Source organism: Hyperoodon ampullatus (assembly GCF_949752795.1).
Source record: "Hyperoodon ampullatus genome assembly, chromosome: 1".
In the NCBI taxonomy this organism is placed as follows: Eukaryota; Metazoa; Chordata; class Mammalia; order Artiodactyla; family Ziphiidae; genus Hyperoodon; species Hyperoodon ampullatus.
This window is the reverse complement of record NC_136914.1, coordinates 100,658,066-100,682,463: the sequence shown is the minus strand read 5'-3', so window position 1 is coordinate 100,682,463 and position 24,398 is coordinate 100,658,066. Positions and strand designations below refer to the sequence as shown.

At 32.9% G+C, this 24,398-nt stretch overlaps 1 protein-coding gene across 33 annotated transcripts in view; it reads right to left on the bottom strand.

Moving 5' to 3' along the window:
- ADGRL3 (adhesion G protein-coupled receptor L3) overlaps positions 1-24,398 on the bottom strand; it is a gene marked incomplete at both ends in the record, with an annotated part of 582,832 nt that overhangs the window by 71,178 nt on the left and 487,256 nt on the right. For all 33 annotated transcript variants that reach the window (XM_079704517.1, XM_079704528.1, XM_079704539.1 and 30 more), the window contains 3 exons: positions 10,526-10,617; positions 11,920-11,986; positions 23,965-24,185. In XM_079704517.1, coding sequence (XP_079560643.1) covers positions 10,526-10,617; positions 11,920-11,986; positions 23,965-24,185 — 380 coding nt within the window. The remainder of the gene's footprint in view (positions 1-10,525; positions 10,618-11,919; positions 11,987-23,964; positions 24,186-24,398) is intronic.

Here is a 24,398-nt window from a genome sequence, read left to right as displayed (position 1 = left end):
CAGATTGCTGTGGTACAATAAAGAAACAAATATTTGGTCTTTGTCCTGGTTCCTAGTTCAGGGCTCCTAAAACCCTTGTAATCTTTGCAGTGGTAACAGTATCTTTTGTATGCTCGTGAGATGATGGGGGTGGGGGGGTGCCTAGAGGTAATGGAAGACAGTAGTGTGGGTTAAGTAGCTCCTCAGTGGGAAGTGGTCTGAGAGAAACAAAGCCAAGATTAGAAGGTTGGAACTTTCAGTCCTGCTCCCACCTACAACCCCATGCCCATGGAAGGAAGGGGGGTGGAGATTGAGTTGAATCACTAGTGGTCAATAATTTAATCAATCATGCCTTTGTAATGAAACCTCCACTAAAACCCCTAACAGATGTGGTTCAAGGAGCTTCTAGGTTTGGCAAACACTTTGAAGGGCTAGGAGGGTGGGGCCCAGAGAGTCCATGGAACCTTAGTCCTCCGCCTCTCCCCGTGCATTGTTTCCATTTGTTTTTTCCTAAGTTTTATCCTTTTTAATAAAGCTGCGGTTGTAAGTAGAGCAGTTTCCTGAGTTCTGTGATTTGTTCTAGTGAATTATTGAACCTGAGAGGTGGTCTTGTGAAGCCCTAAATTTGTAGTTCTCCAGGTAGAAGTGTGGGTAGCCTGGGCGTTCTGTTTGTGGCTGGCATCTGCAGTGGGGAGCCCTTAACCTGTGGGATCCACTCTAATTCTACGAGTTAGTGTTAGTGTTAGAATTGAATTGAATTGCTGGAAACTTAGTTGGTGTTGGAGAATCAGCTGGTGTGTGTAAAAACAACATGGAACTGGTGTCAAAAAACACCACTCAAGTCCATGAAAAAGAACATTTTAAAGTACACACAATCTTGCCACTAAAAGGTGACCATTATTAACTTTTTAGTACATTTCCATTTAGGTTTTTTTTCTGCATATATAATCAGTCATTTATGAGGAATAAGAATGTTCATTTTATATCCCAAAAGGTATATTAGCACTCAGCTATCCTATAAAGTATATTTGATAAAATTTTATAATATATATATATAACTCTGTATTTTATTTTCAGAAAGACAGCTAACTAAAAGATCATCTCAGGTATAAAAATGTGTATCTTATTATTTCTTGAAGGAAAAGGAATTTTGTTGCTTAAGTAATCTTTATTGATGATTAATCCTCTCCAAACTGTATGATCTATTGATTTTGTTTCTTAAATTAATGAAAAATACACATAAAAGTTACTAAATATGTTCAAAATATAAAATATTTTTACTTATCAACAAAGTATTTGGACATTTGCATTTTATATAAAGTATATAGGTTATATATAGTGTATGCATAGTATATAATATACATACATACACACATACCTACATATAGATATAGATTTTATAATATATTAATATAATATTAAATTTATAACAGTATATACATTAATATATATTAATGTAAAAGGGAAAATAGAGGATTAAAGTAATCTTGTAACAACACTGTATTTTTCAAGATTATATAACTTTCTTTCCAAGTAGATAAATGTTTCTGAACACAATGAGTAGTTACTGCTTATGAGCCATGATAACTTATTGCATTACTTTAAAGGAAAATATCTGCTGGTCAATAAATTAACAAAACTGAGTCATAAATTCATCATATAAAGGATGAACTGTTTTGTCTGTATTCCTTCTTACCTTCACCTGTACACTAGATCCCATCTTCCCTTGCCTACTTAAATGCAGAAACCACACAATTTTCCCCTCTCTTGCCTGCATCAACTAATTGTCTATTCATACCAGATTAAAAGGAAGAGGCTGTAATCTCTATCATGCTTAAAAGCTAACCAATCAACACAACAAAACAAAAAAATGCCCTTGATCCAACACTTCTCTCCAGCTACTATACTTCTTAGCTCTTATTTACAGAAAAAGATCTGAAAAGAGATGTCTTTACATGTGTTTTTTAACTCCTCTCTTCCCATCTGTCCCCAACCCATTTTAATAAGGCTTCATCAAACAACTTTTGCCAAAGACACAAGAACCTCCAAGTTGCTAAATCCAGTGGTCAAGTGTAAGTCCCCATCCTAATTGAAATGCTTCATTTGCCAGCTTCCAGTATCTCTAACTTTCTTCCTATCTCACTGGTTGCTCTTTCTAAATCTACTTTGTAGACTCTGCATTTCCAAGATCTCAAAATTTAGAGTGACCCAGGGTTTCAGTCCTTGGTCTTTTTCTTTTATATGTCTACATCAATCCCTTTATTTTATCCAGTCACATGGGTTTAAAACAAAATCTACTATGACCCGTTCTCCCAAGATTGTAGCCAGTACCCACACTCCTACATTTGAGGGGTGGCCAAGCAGTGGCTGTTTGTGGGAGAGACAGACAGAAGTTGGATGTGCTGGTTGCAGTGTCCCCATGCCTGTGTGAGGCCCCACATGGTGTGGGATGGAAGTCGAGGTAGGAAGAGAAGGAAGATGGGTAGTGAGTCAATGGCAATATCCCGACATGGAACTCCAGGGAACTGAAGGATTCTAAATTCAATCCTGGCCTTCCAGGTGGTTTTCAAGGTATATCTGTTAGAGTAAGAGGTTAGGATATGTTTAATTTATCATGTTGTAATCTTGCCCTGAGCTCTGCAAACGTTGAAACTAGCTTGTTCCTGCCCACAGGGTTGAGCCAGTCCCCTCTGCCAGATCCCTGCTTTCCCAGACCCTCTTGCATTAAGAGGTGGTCATCTGATCTATACATGTGATATGAGCAAGGAGCTTCTGGGAAATATCTTCTACCCTGACCATGAGAGAGAAAGGCATGAGAAAAGGCTTCTGAGGAAAGCGTTATTTTCTTCCTTCATTTTTGCTTTTGAACACAATTGCTAAAGGATATGATGGTGGGAGCTGAAGGAGCCATCTTTGGACCACACGTTGACACTGTGAATGACAACAGCCAACATGCTAAGGATGATAAAAGATGGAAAGAGCTTAGGTACTTACTACCATTACCGAGCTATTAAACCAACTATGGAACCACCGACCTCTGGATTTTAGTTTCTGTAAATCATCAGTATCATTATGATTTAGGCCCCATACTGGTCAGCATTTGCTACTCATAGCAAAGCTATCCTAACAGAAACATACAGTGACTAAGTGACAGAAACCAGTCTGGCTGGAAAATCACTATCTTAAGTTTTTGTCATATCTGCATACCACCTTTACATTATTACTTTTTTCCCCAAAATATCTCACTTTGCTTAATGTTTTAAAAGGAAATATATCATTTTCATAAGTAAAACAGGATCATTTACCATTATAGACAGTAATAAAGATATATAAAACAAAATCAATACTGAAAATAAATAAAACCTGAAAACCATTAAATGCAAAAATAAAATAAAATAAAATCTATATACCAATGAATCCAGATTTAAATCTTCAGCTTTCATTATATCAACTGCCTACTCAGCATCTACACTGTAATGTTTAGTAAGTCTTTCAAAGTTATGCTATTAACCACTTCCTCCAAAGCTCCTAATCTACCCTTAATGTGATTTTTTTCTACAGTTCCATATCTCAGTACCGCAAGCCAAAAACCTTGGAATCACACTCCACTCCTTTCTCTTATAGTCTACGTAAAATAAATTAGCAATTCTGTAAGTTCTATCCTCAAAACATATCCAAAATTTTAGCACTTCTTTTTTATTAAATAAATTAATGAATAATTAAAGGACAAAAAATCATATCAAAGTTTATACATTAAAAATTAAATAAAATATGTGAATAATATGGAATACAAATATTATTTAATTATAACTATTCTCAGATGTCTTCCACTCTTATAAAAGTTTAAGTGAATATTTGCTCTGAACTATTTGGGGGGAAAAACTACAGCCTTATTATGACTACTTATTTTAGATTAATTTTGCTATTGTGTGTATGATTACTTCAGAAATTTTGGTTTCATAATACAATTCTGATTACCAAGCTTTCCCAAAGCTGACTGCATGTTTCATATAGGATACAAAGGAAATCTGAGTCCAGCCACATATAAAGAACACAGGAGCTGCTAAATTTTACATTTTTCTCATAAAGAAGAATTATTTTTCCCTTAGGTAGTCTCTCAGGCTTTCTCATCCTTAGGCTGCAATTGACTCTCCTAGTTCTGATATAAACCTAATTATTTTGGGGAAAAGTGAAAGAATTATTTGATCTCAAGGTATAACACTTAACAGTTCCAGTGTGCCTGTGACAGTCATCTTTCAAACTGTTTTTTTTCTCAAGTGTCAGCTCCCAGAGTATGAAGTATGCCAAATACAGTGATACATAAAACACCTGGTTCCTAGAAAGATCACATAGGGATTTGAATGAATTTTAAAGAGAAAGACTCAAAACAGAGACTAACACTTTTAACATTCCAGAAAAGTTAAAACTACAGCGTAAAGCGCATAATACAATGAGACTGGCAACAACACTTGGCGAATGTACAGCTTCGTGAACCAGTGGCTACAGTTCACTTTCCATAGAAGTGATTGTTAAATGCTTGTAAGTTGAAATTAAGTTAATCAGCAAAGGACTAACTAATACCTAAGGAAGGTATTAACTTATTTGAAGCGACTCTAGTGGTGTCAACAATACACAGGGCTCCAAACAGTTCTGTTTAGATTGTATTACTTTTCAAATACAACTGGATCATTTATGATAATGTTATGGTATATTTCCAGTGATATTTAACCACAGAACAAGGAAATGGAGGAGATAACAGATGATATTCCTTTCAGAATTTCTTAAAAAGTATTTTATCTTATAACAATGAATAAAATAAATCAATTATTGGTTCTGACTCAAGAACTAAAGTGTTCAATGTGTGTGTGGGTGTTGAAAAGTATATTTGATTAAAAAGGTTTGGAAAAAAACATATCTTCAGTATAGTGTGTTGGCCCTGGACGTGACAGTTTTTAAACACAACATCTCTAAATATTTAGAAATATTTTAAAATAATTAGAAATTTGTGATGTTTTCATTTAAATTGAGTAGTTTTGGTGGTGGAAGGTAAACAACGAATAAAGTCAAGTGAATAGAGACATAAGTTTTTTTTTAAAGTCGGCATGGACTATATAAACTATACTGAGCTTCCTGTTTAAAAACCCAAAACAATATTTCAACCTTTTTACATCACTAGCTAATATTTTAAGAAGAATGAGAAAGTACTATAAATATTTTCCTCAAAACTCATCCAGAAAACATTGAAGTGGATGAATATTTTTATTAAGTATAATTCAGAACTAGGTTTACTGTTCTCATAAAGGATCAAACTCTTTTTAAGATATTGCTCTGACTACGGTATAAAAATGTTACCATTTTGAAAAGCAGGCCATATATATATATAATTCCATCTTAATATATTAATATAAAAAAGAAAAATTAAAGCATTGAATTTTTTTTGTGATGTTGTTGCATTTTTCAGGATTATATCATTCTGTTTTTCCACTTTCAATTTTTTAGAACCCTACCACATTTAACTCCATGAAGTACTAATGTAATACTAGTCAAGCTAAATTACTTAACCGATTCTACCAATATCTGGAAACACAGTACAAAGCAAAAGTTACCTTCTTAGGGAATAAATAAGTTATTATGGATACTGGTAAGGCAAAACATTTTTCTATTCATCCCTGAAGCTACTCAGAAGCCTTCTTAGGTTTCGTTATGTAAGGCAGGTGCCCAAGTTCACTAAGACACTTTTTTTTTTTTTTAAATTTAGAGCTAACTACAGAACTTGCTATTTATTAATCAAATGAGCATTTCACTCCTAGAGCCAATTCTTTCATAATAGGATAACTTTGGCTTAAAAAAAAAAGGATCATATCAGGCAAATTCTTTATGACACTACATAAGAAACAAAGCCAGTCAAATTCTAATGAGATTTTGATAAGAGGTTGAGCAAATTTCACTAAGGAAAACACAGAGAACCAAAGGCAGCAATATATTTCCACATAGAGTGGTTAAAAATAATCAAACCATACTGTATGAATACTAAATTATGAGCTGTATGCTATACATATATGATTATATTTAATTATAGCAAAACTCTACAAAGTAGAATCAATTATTCCCAATTCTGAGGAGATACTGAGACTGAGAGCCATGACATAACTTGCAAGATCATATAACCATCACAGGACTGAACTGAAATTCAAATTGAAATTGTGTATGACACGAGTTTTTGCTCCTCTTTAGCACTACACCTTCCTTTAGCAATTAGAGCACAGGGAGGAAGGAAGGAAAGTGAATGGTGTTTCTTTAAACCATCTGACATTGTGTTTGCCAGCCCATCACTCATGTAAAACCCAAGTTAAGGGGAGATACCAGAAATTGGAAAACTGGACTAGGTCAAAATCAGAATCTTGGATGCAGAAGTCTGTCCCTGGAAAAGAGCAAAGGGTCAGACATAGGAAAGGGAAGCTTAGTAGATTCCTTGTCTCTCCATACGGGCACCAATTTTCTTTCTTAGCCCTAAAAGCTTCTATTATTTCTTTTAATTCTGCAAAGTACTTGTGATGCTGTTAAATATTTTTTCAACAAGAGAAGTAGTTGATAACTACAGAAATGATCAATTTTTATTTCTAAGTTAAATGTCAAGCGTGCTATAAATGATCCTCAAGAATTAAAGTTCTAACTGTCATAATACTACAGCGATACTATAAATTAATTTTGTACTGATAACAATTCATTAACTGTTTTATTTATATTTATATTATTTTTTAAGAACTAGGTTAGATTTTTGCTATGATTACTGTAAGCTCCAATTTCAACTTGTTTGAAATTAAATCAGAAAATTCAAATGACTGGAATTACTTTTTTCCTCCAAATATAATTACCTATTTTGATGAAAAGAAGACAAAGGACAAGTAAGCAAACAGCAAACCGAAATACATTATTTAGTTTTAAGTACTTTTTAAGTTAAATCTGAGACTTGGAGTACCTCATTTCCTCTGTAATCATGTTAACTATAGGAATTTACTCTATTATTATTTTTTCCCAGAGTATATCATTAATATAGTAATGAGCCAATGAAATGAATGTTTTATACTAATATCAAAATGTGTTTATTATGATGACTGTGAAGTAAATTTAAAATTAAAATATAATTAAATTATTTAAAAATAATAATTAAATTAATTAGAGTAAATTAGAGTTAGCCATGCAGTGTTAGGGAAAAGAAAATCTGTAGAGTAGCAGCAGATAAGACCTGAAGCACAAGTGAGTACACCCAGAATGGCCAGAGGGGCACATGGCTTAAAATGGGACAACTAGACCAGGAAGGCTAAGTAGGCCATGGTAGGAAGTCTGGACTTTAGTGTAAGAGTAACTGGAAATCACTGAAGAGTTTTACCCAAAAGAGTTGCATAATCAGACTTAAACTTTTCAAGAGATCACTCTAGTTAATGAAGGCAGGAGCAAGAATCAGTATGGGGAACAATGTCAGGAGACCACTGAAGCAGCTTTGCAGAAGTTCATGGTGGCCAAAAAGGAAGTGGTGGTTGTGAACATGGGAAGAAGCAAACACATTTTAGATAAAGAAGATATTTCTATGTGAAAGAATGTGTGTAATAAGAGTAAAAAATATTTGATAAATGAATGAATGGTTTTAGAAAGACACTGACCAGCAAAAGGCCTTATCTGGTGAGTTTATTTTCTCAATAAACTGCCCAAGGTGGTGCATCTTATTCATCACTTTACAAAAATACAAAAAAAAAAAAACCCAAGAAAACATTATTAACTTTTATGCCCTTTCCCTGTACTAAAAAAAGAAGACATTGCAAATAAATGATGCTATGCCTTTAAAATACTCTCACATCATCCATATCACTTAAAAATTCGTGTTATACAGATCCTTATTTTTGTTAAAAACAAAAAGGATGCCAGATTTTGTGTTCTGCTTAAACCTTTCTTAAATTCTTTCCTTATCAATTATGGCCTGGTGATTTTTTTACAAGCATTTATTAAATAGTTAAACATATTTTAAATGAAATAAAATGTCCTTCAGATTCTGTAAAGTTCTAAGGATTATTTTCTTGAGATTTCTCTCTTATTATCTCTCTCCTGCATGCTCTCATATCCTGTAGATGATCATTTTTCCTACTTTGTAGAGGAGAATAGGCAGAAATCCCTCAATTTACTGCTCTACCCTGGTTCCACCAACATATCTACATCACGCCTATTATTTATTTTATCTAGTCTGAATAGAAAAGGATCCTCCTAGCTGGCTTCTGTTATCTCAGTAGAAAAGTGTCCTTCATGAAATTGAATGGAGTGAAATTACTCTCCCTCTATTCTGGATCTCATTCCCTTTAGTTCCTCAGGTCATGACTATAACACTGATTTCCTTTCCTCTATTTCTAACCACTTTTTTACTGGTTCCTTCCCATCAGCATATCCATATCCCCTTTTTTTCCATCTTAAAAGCACCCTCCATATTCTTTCTAATAGCTACTTAATTTCTCTCCTTGAGCCTTATTGATTTTTCCTTAAAAAGTATCATCAAAGGCTGATTACATACCTCTGCTCATTTGATGGCTGGGTATGTTTCATTATTATACCCATTTTAAAGAGTATAGGAAGCCTCAACAAGGTTAACTAAACTTTCCAAAGGCTATAAACTATAAAGCTGTTTAGACAGAATTCAAATCAAGACAGTCTCAGTTAAGGCTTTATTTTGCTTTGTAATATAAAGTTTGATGCCATCAATATCATTAAATGTAATTATTAGGTTTTGTGTGTTTGTTTTCCTAAATAGTAATATCACAGAGATTCAACCCATATTACCTAAAGAAATACACATGAATAATGAGAATACAAATCTATCTTTTAAATATGTGACTGTACTAAGTACAAGGCCTTTTTGAAATTTTTAATCTGGTAAAAGCTGTTACATAAATATCAACGTATTATTCACTTCTCTCTGATAGTACTTTAAAAGCATAACAAAAATGATAATAAAGTATTATATGCATTTTGTTTTATATTACACAATAGATATAAAGATGCAATATATACTAAAGTGAGTAGAAGTATGATAACATAAAGAAATTATGCTTTATGTGCCAATTTAACAATCCAAGTTCAATATCATCAGGAGCAAACGGTCCAAGGAACTAATACTGCATTTTAGAAGGGTAGTCTAGTACATAATTCAACAGTATAATGACTCAACTAAGTAATATTAAGAAGTACAAAAGACTATTACTCATAGTAGATAACTTCTAGTTTGCTCCATTACATTATTTTTTCTAATTCCTTAGCTACCTTTTCAACTAATGTAGACAGATGACCCCTTAAACAAAATTAAATAGTTAATGTCAATACACTTCTGTCACTACAGTCTTTAATGTATTACTTTATTCTATAAACATTCATTGAGGGCCTACTATGGGCAAGGAACTGTCAGGCACTGAATGTAGGAGGATGAAAAATGGGTGATATAGCTGCTATCTGAGGTAGTTCAAGGAGAATATCAGTAACACATGAAAGTCACAGGCAACCTCATGAAAGTTCATCTGAAAGTGCATTCATTTAAATAAAAACATTTAACCAAGTTAACACATAGCACAGGCAAATCATATACAAATGCTACTTGATATAGAATATATATTAATGACTAAAGTACATGTTCACATTACTCTTTCTCAAGTGTCACAGCCTCTAAGGGAATAAGATAAAATTTTTGATTACACTAAAGAACTACTTTTTTTTCCCAGAAAATGTAAATTGTCTTATTTTTGCGTATATATAAAAGAAGTACTACTAGTGAGGAAAGGATTGTGGATATTTTCATATCTCTGCATGGTTCAGGTTTTTGAGGATAAAAAAGTAGAATTTGGGTTAAAGGATAAACCTTGGGAATTAAAAGATGATTGAATAGGTAGTGACAGTCTTATGGAGAGATTTACTTCCCAAGAGGTAAATGTTAACATTTCAAAGGGGGTACAACCTGGAGACATATATATGTATACAAAAGGATTTTACATTAGGGAGCTGAGGTATCCTTTTCTCTCTCAGGAGGAGAGGAGGGCAGCTGTACAACAGCTCCTCTGCAAACACCCAGGTTAATAATTTCAGGGTTCCTCTCTTCTGGTGTAAAAATCCCCCTTTTGGCACTTGCAGGTGCCACCAGCTCAGTCTCTTCACACTGCTCTGAAGGGAGAGATGGAGTATTGAGTACTGGTGTGGTTATAGTTGTAACAAAGAATAGTCTGCCCAGACACAGCAACTTTGTTTCCTGGACAAAATAAATAAATGCATCTAATAAAAACTTATCATACTGTAAATAAGAATTTAGGGGGAAAAGTTTCTTTGAAGACAGAACTTCACTCTACCTATTTTCAGGCAGATCAAGTCACCTCAATAGTCAATAAATGATCTTATTCAGCGAAGACAACACATTGACCTTTATCATTTTGCCATAAGATTTCAATACAATGAAAAGTAGGGATAGTTTAGTGTATCAAAGTAAGGTAGACTAAAGAAAAGAAAAAGAAAAATCACTTACTTGATATTATCAAGACAGCCCGATTCAGGTTTCAGAATGGCAGTGTGATGAAACATTTTATATAAAGCAATCCCAAGGAAGATTACATTAAGCTGGAATGTAAAAGGTACTGTTATATAGCATAACTGGAGTAGAAAAAAAGTAAGTGTATTCTCTATGACAGATGAGTTGTTCTGGGAAATTAGCTCTCCTACACTTATAAAGGAATCGGATCATAGATGACTGCCTAGTATTTTAGTAAAAGCAAGAGGCCAGTTGGGAACTCGGGATACCAATGAGTTACAAAGCACTGCTATGCCAAATACACACACATACAAAATCAGCAGCAGTTGGAATGATGATATGGAAACTGCAAGACAAAGCCAAGTCAAGTATATGTTTTTTAAAAAGACAGTAATTATTCCAGGTGTGTTACTATATCTACCCTTTAAACATGGCCCTTGATTTACTGTTCAAGTGCTACATTACAAAACATAAATACAAAAATAATAATATTTTTGAATAGATAGGTCAAAAGGATTATAAAATGCTGGTTAAATTTTGATGCTACAACAAATTAGGATTAAAGTAGAGGGAACCCCCACTGACATTGTTATATCACTGGACCAAGAGAGAACATATGATTTGAAGCAAAACAAAATAAAAGCTCCAGTGTAAATTTCAAATATCACACATATGTAAACTGTATAGAAAACCACATGTTGAATTGTCATTGTCACCTACTTAGTTTATATATTCCAGAACTACTTGGGGTTATTTTGTATTTTAAAGTATATAAATAATGATATAAGTATATAAATGGTAAGTATATAAATAATGCTACCACCAATAGTATCTCAATTAGGAAAAATAATGCATATTTGAAATCAAGATATTATGCATTTAAAAATTAAAAAAGAAAGTATGATTCCAGAATGTTTACCTAACTTACTTATCATTCTCAAGTGAAATCCTCTTACATTTTAAAGTTTTGAGATTTATATAAAAACAAAACTGGAACAGGAAGGTTATTTTACCACATTTCCAATTTCTGTTTCCATTCATAATTCAAATTATCCAAATGAAAAAGAAAGAAAATGTACTATTGTCAAACAAAGTCATCACTGTTTAAAACCTATAAAACCAAATGGATTATGCTAGATCAGGCCCCTGAGGAGCCACAGTACTGCATAAGCTCTTGCAAATGCATGTTTTCTTCTCCCAAGGGTTTTGATTAAGTATTTTACAATATAAAAGTAGACTACAATGAGTGTCTAATTGCTTGAGTTATATAGGGTCAAAAAAGTACATGCTTTCCCCAAATTACTCTATGTAAATTAAAGATAGACAGCACAAGGATAGTGAAAGTTTTATTTCTTGACCTGGGAAACACATAGTTAATTAGGAGTTCTTACCATAATTATCAAGGTCGCTGGTCCTATAAAACTCCAAATGAAGTAGGTGTCAAGTCGGAGCCAACATCTGCAATGAAACACAAGGAAGAGAAGGCATTCAAGGACTGGATATGGGACATACATCAAGAGTGAGCGAGTGACAGAGAAGAATGTGAGCTGCAAAGCATTCCACTGGGAGACAGGAAATATTACATTGCTTGTTCATTTAAATGCTGAATTATGTGCCCAATTTCTGACAGCACTATTGATGGAGTAAGATAATCACCCCTAGAGGAAGCAGGAAAAAAATGGCACTGGGCCTATTTGCTAGGGCCTTTTGTGTCTGTCATAGAAACCTTAAAAAAAAAAAAAAAGAAAAAGAAAGAAAGAAAAAGCCATACACATAGCCATTAAATCGAGTAGCTTTAAGCTATCTTTTTCTCTCCAATTATGGTGCTACATAACCTGTCTATCAGCTGTCAGGTAAAGTGACATTTTCCTGTCAAGAAGATCTGAGGAAATTCAGTACAAAGAAGAAATAAATTTGGTATCAGAAAACTGAAGTTTAATTAGGTTGGGCAGACAACCTTTGAGAGTTCTTAAGTCTTAAAAAGTGCATTGTTACTGCTAGTGCTTCTGGGGTTGCAAATTATCCTTAGCATCCCATGAACTTGATTCATGACCCAAAAGTAAATTATTAATCACTTAATTTCAGTTACATTTAATACTCCCTCAATTCTTAAAGCCTCTGGGAAATTACATTTTCATTCTTCAGGATGACAGGGAGACAAAATGGAAGTGACTAGTTATGAGAAAGATTAATGTAAGTTTTGAACAAATTACATTTGATGTTAAAAATCATATCTTGACTTATTTGCCATTTGGCTATATCTGAGGCATAATTAAAAAAGAAAACATCTCCAGTGGAAAACAGTCAAGTGCTTTGCTAAGTGTTCTAAAAGAGCAAATCCAAAGTATGTAAATATTTCTGATTATCATGTAACTGTTACTTAAACCTCAGCAATAATGGAATACCAGAAAAGCTATGTAGAAAGAACTTTATATATGTCAGTACAGGAATAAATAAATAAAATGTTCCCTATTCATATGATGAAATGTTATAAAATAGTCAAGAGGGAGGAAGTAGATCTTTATATGTCAATAGAATAGACCACAGTAACAAAGTTTAGTGAAAAAGTAAAGTGAAGAATCTATACATCTTTGAACTATAATACACATATTTTTGACAGATACATATATGTATGTAATTATTTTAATGAAATGGGAAAAATCATCAAACTCAGATTAGTGATTGACTCTCATATGTGAGTAGAGAAGACCAGAAGCAGACGAAAGGGGCTTTAGCCATGTGCTTTATTTTAGTAGTTACTGAAAGCTATGTGCCAAAATACTAATAGTTTTAACATTTGAGTGATAGAGGCAGTGATGTTTATTATGTTTGTTTTTTTTTTTTTTTACTTTTATGTAACTTCATTTTTTTAAAAGGTTAGAAGCTGGATTTTTAAGTAAAGAAATAACCAAATGCCCTGAAAAAATGTGATTTCAAAACAAGAAAATCTGGCCTTATTCTATTAAGTTAAATATATGTAAACTAATTTCAACTGGAGTATAATATTAGCAGTCCAATAAGAAACTGACTACAAGTTCATATTTTTTACATAGACATAATTTCTCTTTATTCAAAATAAACATAATAATCCAATTTGAAAAAAAATGTTATTAGGAAGCCAATCAATACTTAAACTATTAGCCATTATTTTGTTTGAGTAATTGGTTATCTTTTTGTTGTGCTGTTGTTCAAAAAATTTGGTCATGGAAAATAAGAGTGTGGCATTGCCAATAAGCAGAAACAAACCAGAGAACACAAAGGTTGAAGTACGAACATTGTCTTCATTCTGACCTCAGGCTAGTTTTTTAGCGCCCTAATAACAAAGGAGTGTGTTGTAGGGAGACCAGAGAAGGGGAAATATTTGTGGGTCTCTCTGGGTTCCCAACAAAGACCACATTTTCCCTCAAGATAAGGACAATAAAGGACAAATCATGGACATTTTCCCAAATTAAAACATACAAAAGCATACACATACACCAGAGTCCAAGAATCTTGCTGAAATTGTAACAGCATGATATACTAATAATACATTTAAGAATGACTGTTAATAATACAGCCCCTGTTCTTCTGTAGGTCAGACGAGTTTTAGAGAGCTAATGTGAGAACCAAAACACATTTTCAGCAAGCTGTTTTCAAAGGAAAATGTATTTCAAGAATTTCTGAAAACTGTTATTCTACAGGTTAATGACTTCTTAGACAAACAACTTTAATTACAATATTACAGAATGTCTTGGATAAAATAGAGAATTTAAAAAATTTACATAATTTCACCAAATGTGTTGTTAAAATAAAATAATGTCATTAAATTTTAGTCTTAAAAAACTTTTATACTTTTCGAAAAAGGTCTTTGTTTTGCAAATGCTTTATTTGGAAATAAATATGCTTTTGGCATAGTGATGTCTAAATGTAGAAGTGAAATTACTTTAGAAGTTATTTTTTTCTGTAAGAAAATTCTTCAATATCTATTCGGTACAACAGATTTCAATTCTCTGAGGAACTGAACAGTGAAAGAGGCGATATGAAACACTTAACATGTAGTAAATAAATCCTCTCTCCTTGATGGCTGCCTGGGCTTGACTACCTTCTGGACCACAGTGTGGCAAGAATCCCGTTTCTAATTCAATTGCCATATGGCCATACCTGCTGTTTTTGGCCGCATGCTGGCTTTCTCAAAACTTTCTGTATTTCCTCTTTCCCATTAACTACCTTAAAAGTTTGTATGATTTGTGCCCTGAGTTTCCTGTGCCAACGTTGAAAGAATTCACCCTGGCTTTAAGGTGAGGGAGAGTACAGACATCCCTCAAAAACCATGGGGAATTGTTTCCAGGATCCCCCGTGTATACCAAAATCCATGGCCGCTCAAGTGCCTTACAGCTGGCCCTCCATATCCACTCATGCTGAATGCATGGATCCAGAGGGCCGACTGTATTATGTGTGTGTGTTTACATGCCTGGGAACATACATCCTACCTCATAGTATTCTCTAAGTCTAGGCCATTCAATGTCACTTAGATACAATGCAAAACCACTGATTAAGGGGAAACAAATGCTATAAAGGAACAGCTTATTGTATTAAACATAATAAAGTCCAACTTGCAAATGGCCAGATAGACCTGCCATTGAAAAATACAATTTATCTGAAAATTGCCTTTATCCACTAAGCATCATTTAATTTGTGAACTCATTAATTTTAATAGGCTACTTTTGTTTAATTTTTAAGATATATCAATTCTTTTTTTAAATGAACTTCTCTCATATACATAAAATCTATAAATTATGTTTATATCAGTACTGTAATAAAAGAGATAACCTGCTGTTGAAAGAGCAAATGCATTCTGATGACACTACATGCTTATTTGAATCAAGACTGAAAAATCTTACAAGACCAAATACATTCTGGAATTTAAAGGAAAACTTGTCACATACCATAAACCTTGACTTTTTCTCCCATTTACCTATACAAAGATGTCACTGAAATTCTTTTTGTAGCAATTTTTTAAAAATTATAAAATCAGCATACATTGTCATATATTTGATAAAGTCTTACTACATTAATTCAGGTTTATTGGTTTAATACTCTAAACAACTGATACTAATCTGCATGGATAAATTATTATGCTCTTACAGAATTATTTTCTTCCAAAATATAAGAAACATCACTGCAAATTAAATAATAATAAAGGTGTTGAAATCTGGATCAGTCTCCTGTAAAAATGTTAATTGCCAATTAAGCAAGTACTACCTTTAGGTTTACTCAGAAAACAGAAAAATAAAACAATGAAATAAATTAATTTCTCAAAACAGGACAACAGAAAACCATGCTTCTAAAGCTAATTCTCTTCTCCTACTAAAATACTCCTCACCATTTTTCTATCATCGTCATTTAAAAAAGGCATGGCTCTGTATTCTAAAAAGTGGTAAGACCAATTGCCCAACATATATAAATGTCACCTAAAACATATGTTTTATAATGTTTTTAGGTACCAGTAACACTACCAGAGTGTAGTTCCTTATTCAAAGTTAGTTTAACGTTGTTCCATTAAGATGCCTTGGGATATTGTATTTTTTTGCCTGTTTAATTCACTCTTATCAAAGCAGACATCTGAACATTAACCATTTCTTTGAAGTAATGTAAATCAACAATGATATTTGCTTCATTTTCTACAGGACCTAAATCACAGACTAAACTATCCTTGTTGAGTATTAAATGTAACCAGTAAACAATATTTGTGACTGATAGACCATTAAATTTATAGAGTTTAATTATATCAGGTTGTTTATGAGAGTTTGTAAACTACATATTCTTCTTTTCTCTGTAGCATATACAGATCTTTCTATATTTGTACTACAAATATCTGGCAAGAATGAGAGAAAAAAGAAGGAATAAAGAGAATTGGGGCAAGAAAGAAGGAAGAGAAGAGGAAAAGGGACAGATACACACTCTACTCTAGTTTTAAGCTTACTGCATAATACATCTGATAAGGGTTTTTAAATGACATTTGTATCACAGCACACTCATGCATCTAATATTGAAATACTTTGCGAGCAAGTGCATGAACTGGAAAGATTGGCAGAGTAATGCAGGAATGGAGTGTGATCACTGGTACTCAAGGCTGGCATTTGTGGTTCAGCTACAATTTTGAATTTTAGAACACAAAACTAAATCTCCTACATCAAATATAGGTTAGGTTGTCTTCATGCACCCAATATGTTTTTTTTTTTGGCCGTGCCACATGGCTCGCAGGATCTTAGTTCATTGACCACTGATTGGACCTGGGCCCTCAGCAGTGAGAGCATGGAGTCCTAACCACTGGACCACCAGGGAATTCCCCCCAATATGTTTTTTTAAAAATAAGTGTTTCATTATTTCTTCAGCAAAATACATCCTATAAGTTTATGATGGACTACAAAGGTAAGAAAAGTGCTGTCTGTTATAATTTATTAATACTAAATGTTGGAATAATTCCCATGGTCCCGTGTTTCTTGAAATAACAGGAGGCAGTAGCATAAGAATTGTAATCACTACTCTTATAAATGGATGCTTTTAATATAATTTATTTTATAATTAAAACAACGTTGCTAATCATAAAGTTTATATTCCTTCATTTGCATCAGCTAAATAATAGTACCAGTAATAATAATAGTTTTAATTTAATAAATGCTTATACGTGCCAAACATTTTACATGCATGCATACTTAAATATATATACATATATATGCACACACATACACATACATATACATATGTATTTACTCATACACACACAGTTTAAATATTGCAGTAGTTTTGCAAGGTACTTATATAATAACCACCATGTTACAGATTAGAAAGTCAAACTGACTTGCCCACAGCCACATGGCTAATAATTAGTTGAGCCTGAATTTTATTCTAGTCTACCTGACTCCAAAGTCCCTGAACCTAATATGTGTTTCTCAAAAAGAATAAACATACAAGTTATAAAATAAATAAAAGCTATAGTTTTGTTGACAATGATAAATTCTCAATGAGTAGGTGAGGAATTTATATGCTGTACATAAAGCACAGATTGTTGAAATATGTCCCAAGTAAAAATATTAGATCTTTCCAAATATAAGGTGATCTCTAGATAAGTTAGTAAAAATTTTAGTATTTTTAAACAGCTTTATTGCAGTATAATTTATATACTCTGAATAATCCATTTAAAGTATATAATTCAATGCTTTTAGTATATTTAAAAGTTGGGAAATGATCACTGTAATCTAAATTTAGAATATTTTCATGGAACCAGAATGAAAACTTGTACCTATCTACAGCCACCCTCCATTGTCTCTACCAAATTCACTCCCTTGGTATGGTAATGGCTTCCCTACCTTCTCCCCAGCCCTAGTAACCACTATACATTTTGTCTCTAAGAATTTGTCTATTCTAGACATTTAGTACAAGTGGGATCATACATGTGTAGTCTTTTGTGACTGGATTATTTCATTTAACATAATGTTTTTAAATTGTGTTCATTTTGTAGCATGTATCAATACTTCATTTTTATTTCCAAATAATATTCTATCATAAGGATATGACACATTTTGTTTAGCTTCTCTTCAACTGATGAATATGGGGGTTTCCACTTTTTTGGCTAATATGAATAATGCTGCTATGAATATTCATGTGAAAGTTTTTGAACGAGCCTATATTTTCATTTTCTCTTGGGTAAATCCCTAGGAGTGGAATTGCTAGGTCATTCGATATCTAATGTTAGCATTTTGAAGATCCGTCAAACTCTTTTCCAAAGTAGTTAGCTGCACCATTTTACATTGTCACCAGAAATATATGAGGATTCTGATTTTTCCACATCCTCACCAATATGTGTCATTAGCTGTCTTTTTTATTGTAAACTTCTAGTGGGTGAAATTATGATAAAAGGTAATCTCTAGATGTGGAAGTTATTATATATACCTCTTTGGTTCCAGTAAGCACTTAAGTTCCATATTTGACTTCAATTATATTTTCTAAATAACAGGACAGCAGTCCTGATGTTCTCTTATATAGGCTCTGGAATGGTTAACTCCTTAACCAAAAAAATTATGCTCAACCCCAAATTCTTATATACAGTGATAATCTTATGCCAGTCATAGGGTTCCTGGGTGATGAAATGATGATAAAATAAGCCCTCAGTCTCTGATATACATACACATAAAATAAGCTCTTGGCTTTAACAACAGAACAAATAACATACAGAGCATTCCCCATACACATATTGAATGACTATCTTGATATATGTCAATGATAAATACTTCTTCATTATCTGTACTATTTCCCACTGGCCAACCTAAAGTCAAACATGCCTGGCGATAAATATTTAGCAAGGTAAATGCTTCATGTCAACACAATGTTACAAGTAGGAATATTTTACATATAATAACATGTTCAGAGAAATCTTTCAGATGAATATATAATGTTCTATGAGTAGGATGACGTGCTTAGACATTGCAAAATCTATTGAATAAAACTATGCATATACCTTTCAGATACTATCAAGTTTAATGTTCCTTGGCTCGGCTCCTTCTTGGGTAATAATATAACCTAGTATTTTAAAAATCAATAATCACTTTTCTACCCAAATGATTATGCTGGTTAGAGAATTAAGTGGCAATAAAGAAATTGGGGGACTTTTAACTAGCAGAGGAGAGACTACTCCTTTAGGAGCTGTTGTTAAGCTAGTGAGCTAAGAAGACAAATCTAAGACTTAACAGATGATTTATAACAATTTTCAGATCATAAAATTGATTTCAATTATTTTTAAAAGCTCAGTTATGCTTTTAGAACTCAAGGATGTTCTTTCTGGTCCATTATAAATGTTCATGACCTAATCAACATCTTTCAGAAAACTTTTACTAATTTTTGAGCCCACATTTTAATTTCTGGGCTATTCTCTGAGCTTTACTCCTTCCCAGCACCCTCCCTTCTCCTCTTCTTGGAACCTACTTCCAGTCCTTTTCCAATCTACCTATGACTTTAACCACTGCTTTTTCTGTCACAAAGTTAGATTTCAAGGAAAGTGCTATAAACTCTAAATACAATTTTTTCCCTTTGAATAAAAATTAACTGTTCAAACAGTTTGCATTTTTGGAGGTAATATTGAGGGAATTAAAGTTTACATGAACTGATTAGTTTCAGGTCATAAAATCAAAGTACTTAGCACAGAATTTCCGTATCAATGTGTTTGAATTATTAAGTCAATGCCAGCCTTTATTTTTTGACAGTATCATATTGGACGGCTTCACCAAAGTCAAATGCTCTCCCTTTGAGCTATAACCGCATGGATGCCTTCACTGAATGTTCATATGAATAACAGTATAAGAGACTAATGGTAGATCGAAAAACAGAGAGAAAATGGAAAACACCCCATAGTCAGTGCAATTTAGACCTGTGGTCCACTAGCTGAATTTTTTTTTTTTAAATGACTGTATTGGACCTTTAATCTGATTTTTTAAGTGTCTGATAATTGTGACTAAATGTAACTAAATGTAATTCTAAGTAAATTATCTCGAGAATAATGTCAACACAGATAAAAAGATTTCATTAAATAACATCAGAAAATAATGAGATTCTCTTATAAATACTGCAAATTGATGGCAAACTAAGCAACTTCTCAAAATCAAATTATGTATGTTTTATGTGTATGTGTTTTCTACATAATAATCAATTCAACAGCCCTAATAACATTTCATAGAAAAACACATCATAATCCTTCAGCCAAATGGAATATGATAGTTACCTCTATCTGTATCAAAATAACATTTATTTAACCTACAAAAACAATTCTGTCTCTAATTTTATATCCTACCATTGATACGATTCTCTACTTTTCAGAAATGTAAGCTATTATTATTATTAAAGGTTTCAGAAATAAAACCTCATTGTTATTATAATAAAATACATTAAGAGGAGAGAAAAGAAAGAGAAATTTGTTATTTGGATTACTGTAATATGTATTCAGTGGTTTTAGTCTTGATGTGATCCAAGTGGTTGAGACTAAGAAGTAAAAATTTAATAATAACAAAATTCCAAAAATAAGTAAAATAGACTTCTGAGAAATAAAAATTTACTGTATTAAGCTTAATAAGAATTTACAGAAAATGAGTGACAATATGTCTCTGAATTCTGGCTAATTCCAGTTTATTTATGACTGTAGACTTTACATATTTGTATTTAAAAAAATCAATGTAGCACATAAGAAGGTAACACTGGCAAAAACAAACAAACCAACCAAGAAGCCCCCAAATGTGATGAGCAGGAAGTAGAAAATGTCATTTGAAATAAAAGAAATAAACAATAGTAAGAGAAACCAGAAAACAAAAACAGATTTAATAATAAGGAACAAGATACATAATTCTATATGCAGAAATCCTTCCAGTATATAAAAATTCATTGCTTATATTTTTATTTGAGACAATATCTTGATTAAACTCCTGACAGAAACATGATCTGCTCATTTCAGCTTATCAAGTAAATACAAATGACTGAATAATGTTTCTTTTTCAACACCTGCTTCCTCAATGGGCAAAACAACACTGTATAGACGTTGAGTTGGATGAATTCCCAAAGGAAGAAGGTAAATCTTTTTTCCATGTATTTTGAAGGTCTCTCTCTGGACAATTCATTGAAAATGCACAAATGAGACACTAAATGCTCTATGCCCACCTGTGAAAGAATTTTACTGCAATTTTCCCTATCCTTTTCTATCCCTCTTTCATTTACCATTTATTTTACCTGTATCTGTTTTGCTTCTCTTTGTGTTGGGAAAAATCATAATGGTGAAACTGAACTATTATTAAGGCTTGTTTTAAATCAATGCCTGGGAAAAAAATTAGCCTCTGTTTTCACAAAGTGAAAATGTCAGTAAATGAGATCTTCCAGTTATGGTGCAGGAAATTAAAGCAATGATAGCCAAAACTTTAACAAAGTCACAAGAGACTACATAGTATTGATTCTAAGAAAAGATAGATTCATGCTATCCAGAAAATGACCTCTCTTTCAAAATAAATGACTAAAACATAAAGCAAACAAGTTGTCAGTTCACTAAGAGAAAATTTGCAAATATCTAAAGAGAAAAAACAACATAAAACAAAAATAAAAGCAAGTCAAGAACTGCAAGAGAGCAAAATTGAACTATATAAGGACAATATTTACAGTACTGGTCACAAATAACAATATCAGTCAATTTAATACATTAGAGAGAAAATGCATTAATTAAAATATAAAATCCTATGATCTAAGGGCAGTAACTGCTAATGGGCTTCTTTTAGAGGGGATAAAAATATTCTAAAATTAGATAGTGGTGATGGATGCCTAACATTGAATGTACTAAAAACAACTGAATTGTATTCTTTAAAATAGTGAATTTTATGGTATGCAAATTATATCAATAAAGGTGTTTTTTATTAAATTCTATGATCTAATCCCCCTCCCCTAAAATGTCTTTAGGAGCAAATGAAGGCAATATTTTTACCTAATCCTAATCTGGTCCATGATTGCCACTGGGATACACAAAATGACCTCAGATTCAACCACAATTCACAAAGGTTAGATTAAAAAATAATTACTATTCATTACATTTAGACAAATTGTTTTATGTAGCTTGTCACTGTACTCAAGAAAAAAATTCAACAGAAGCGAGATGGTCTTTTTTTAATCGTATTGTTGGTGCTTCTACACCAACGTATATTCTATTTTAACTATGCTCCCTATAACTCTGGAGTCCTCTTTTTGTTCTCTACTTCTGAATCCTTCTGGGAAACAAGCTGCTTTATTACCAGCATATTCAGGCTGCTGACTGCTGGTGAAAAGTCATGAAATTTGGCTTACTAACTTCTGTACAATTGATGCTGTCTAACCTCATCTGAGCCTACACTACAGCTTGGAAATCATTTTATTAATGTCTAATTGGCTCCTTAACACATTTTCCATAGTGCTCATTTCAAAGCTTTTCAAATCTGTCCTCTCAGTGTGACCTCACCTATTCACTCAAAAATCAGTATCTCCTATTTGATGGAAAAATTCCTCCACTTCCAAATTTATCTTTTCTGTTATTTCCTTCACACCTCAGAAGACAGGGGTCATCTGACTATTTCAAAAACGTCCTAGTTTTAGTGGAAATAAGCCTGACTTATTTCATCACACATCTGCCACTATCTACCTCCATCACCATGGACAAGGCAATTAATTTATCTGGTTCTTGATTTGTTTTTCATCTATGAAAATAATGCCTTGGACTAGGGGAATTCTAAGGCCATTTCCAGTACTAAATCAAAGTTTTTCTCATCTTATGTCTAATCTTATATCTTTCTACCCCCCTAGGACCTTTTCTTTTCATTCAGCCTATATATATATATTTAATACAAATGAGGCATAAGATACTTTCTCTCTACTAATCTCCTCTTACCAACTTGATTCTTCCCATCCTAGATATTTTGGGACTTCATTTTTAAAAATCCTTCTTCATTACTGTTACCATGAATTAATATTTTCACTATTTCTCAATCAAACTTTTTCAGGCTGTAGATAACACTTGAAGACTCTACTTTATTGCCACTGACTTATCTCTTCACACTTTCCAATTTGGCTTCTGCTTCCAGCACTTTGCCAAAATAGTTGTTGCAAAGGATAAATGGACAGAGAATACCATCTTGAAACTTTCTTCTCACTTTCCCCATGGTTCTCTTTTAAGGCTCTGGTCATCTCTTTTCTTTCTTTATTTTTATTCTCCCTCCTCAATCTATGTTCTAAATGTGAGTATTCATCAGAGATCTATCTTGGTCTTCTTTCTAAACTTTTTCTATTGAAACTCATTCATTCTCAGGATCCCAACTATTATATTGATGTGGATTACTGAAATATTTTTCACTGAATTCCTTTCCATAAGTATGCTGATCATCTCTATGGGTATGTTTCACCAATTTGAAGGTATGTTGAAAATAAAGTTCATCACTGTACCGCAATAGCCACCTAGGGGAAAAAAGGAAAACACAAGCTGCCCCTGCTCATATACTCTACCTTTCTGTTAATGATATAAGTTACTTTCTAGTGACTAGAATTGACATGTCAGGAAGAAGAGAAGCCATTAAAATAAGGGACTACACTGTCCTCTGAATACACATCTTTAATACAGCTAGCTCTTCATTTGACAAATGTCTCAATGCTCTGAAAGATATTAAAAGTATCATCCTTTTATAATTACTCAAGGTTGTGATGTAGATGTGCAATCTCAGGAATATTTTTCTCTCTTTACATCATAACAAAAGTACAACCCATGAACTGAATTATCTCCATTTGCTTCTACAGTTCTGTTGTTTATTGCTATGAAGTGATATAAAGACCTTAGCTTCCGAGAAAATGCAAAGTTTCAATTTCAACTAGATTTTAAAAGAGGAAAAAAAGGAAAGAAAACATAAACTCACACTTTATCTGTTCCATAACTCCTATAGTCTACTGCAGCTGACACAGCCACAATGAGTGCAGGCATCCCATAGCCGACCAGGTAAAAGTATTTCCTTCGTGAATGTTCACTCTCAAAAACCTCCACCAGCATGATATAGAGCTGCACTCCCTCCAGGAACATCCACGTGAAGGCAGCCAAGAAGAAGAAATGTAAGAGAGCAGCAAAAACGGCACAGGCAATCTAGGGAAAGGAACAAATGAGTCACTCAAATAACTACCAAATGAAATACCAACTGCCATAAAATTAAAATAAATATTTATCAAGACTGCAATAATAAGATAGGTCTGCAAAAAAAATAATTGAGACAAGATTCTTAAAATTCAGACATTAAAACCTAATTAAATATAACTTATTTGTGAAAACTGTATTTAACATTTTATTAATAATGGCTAT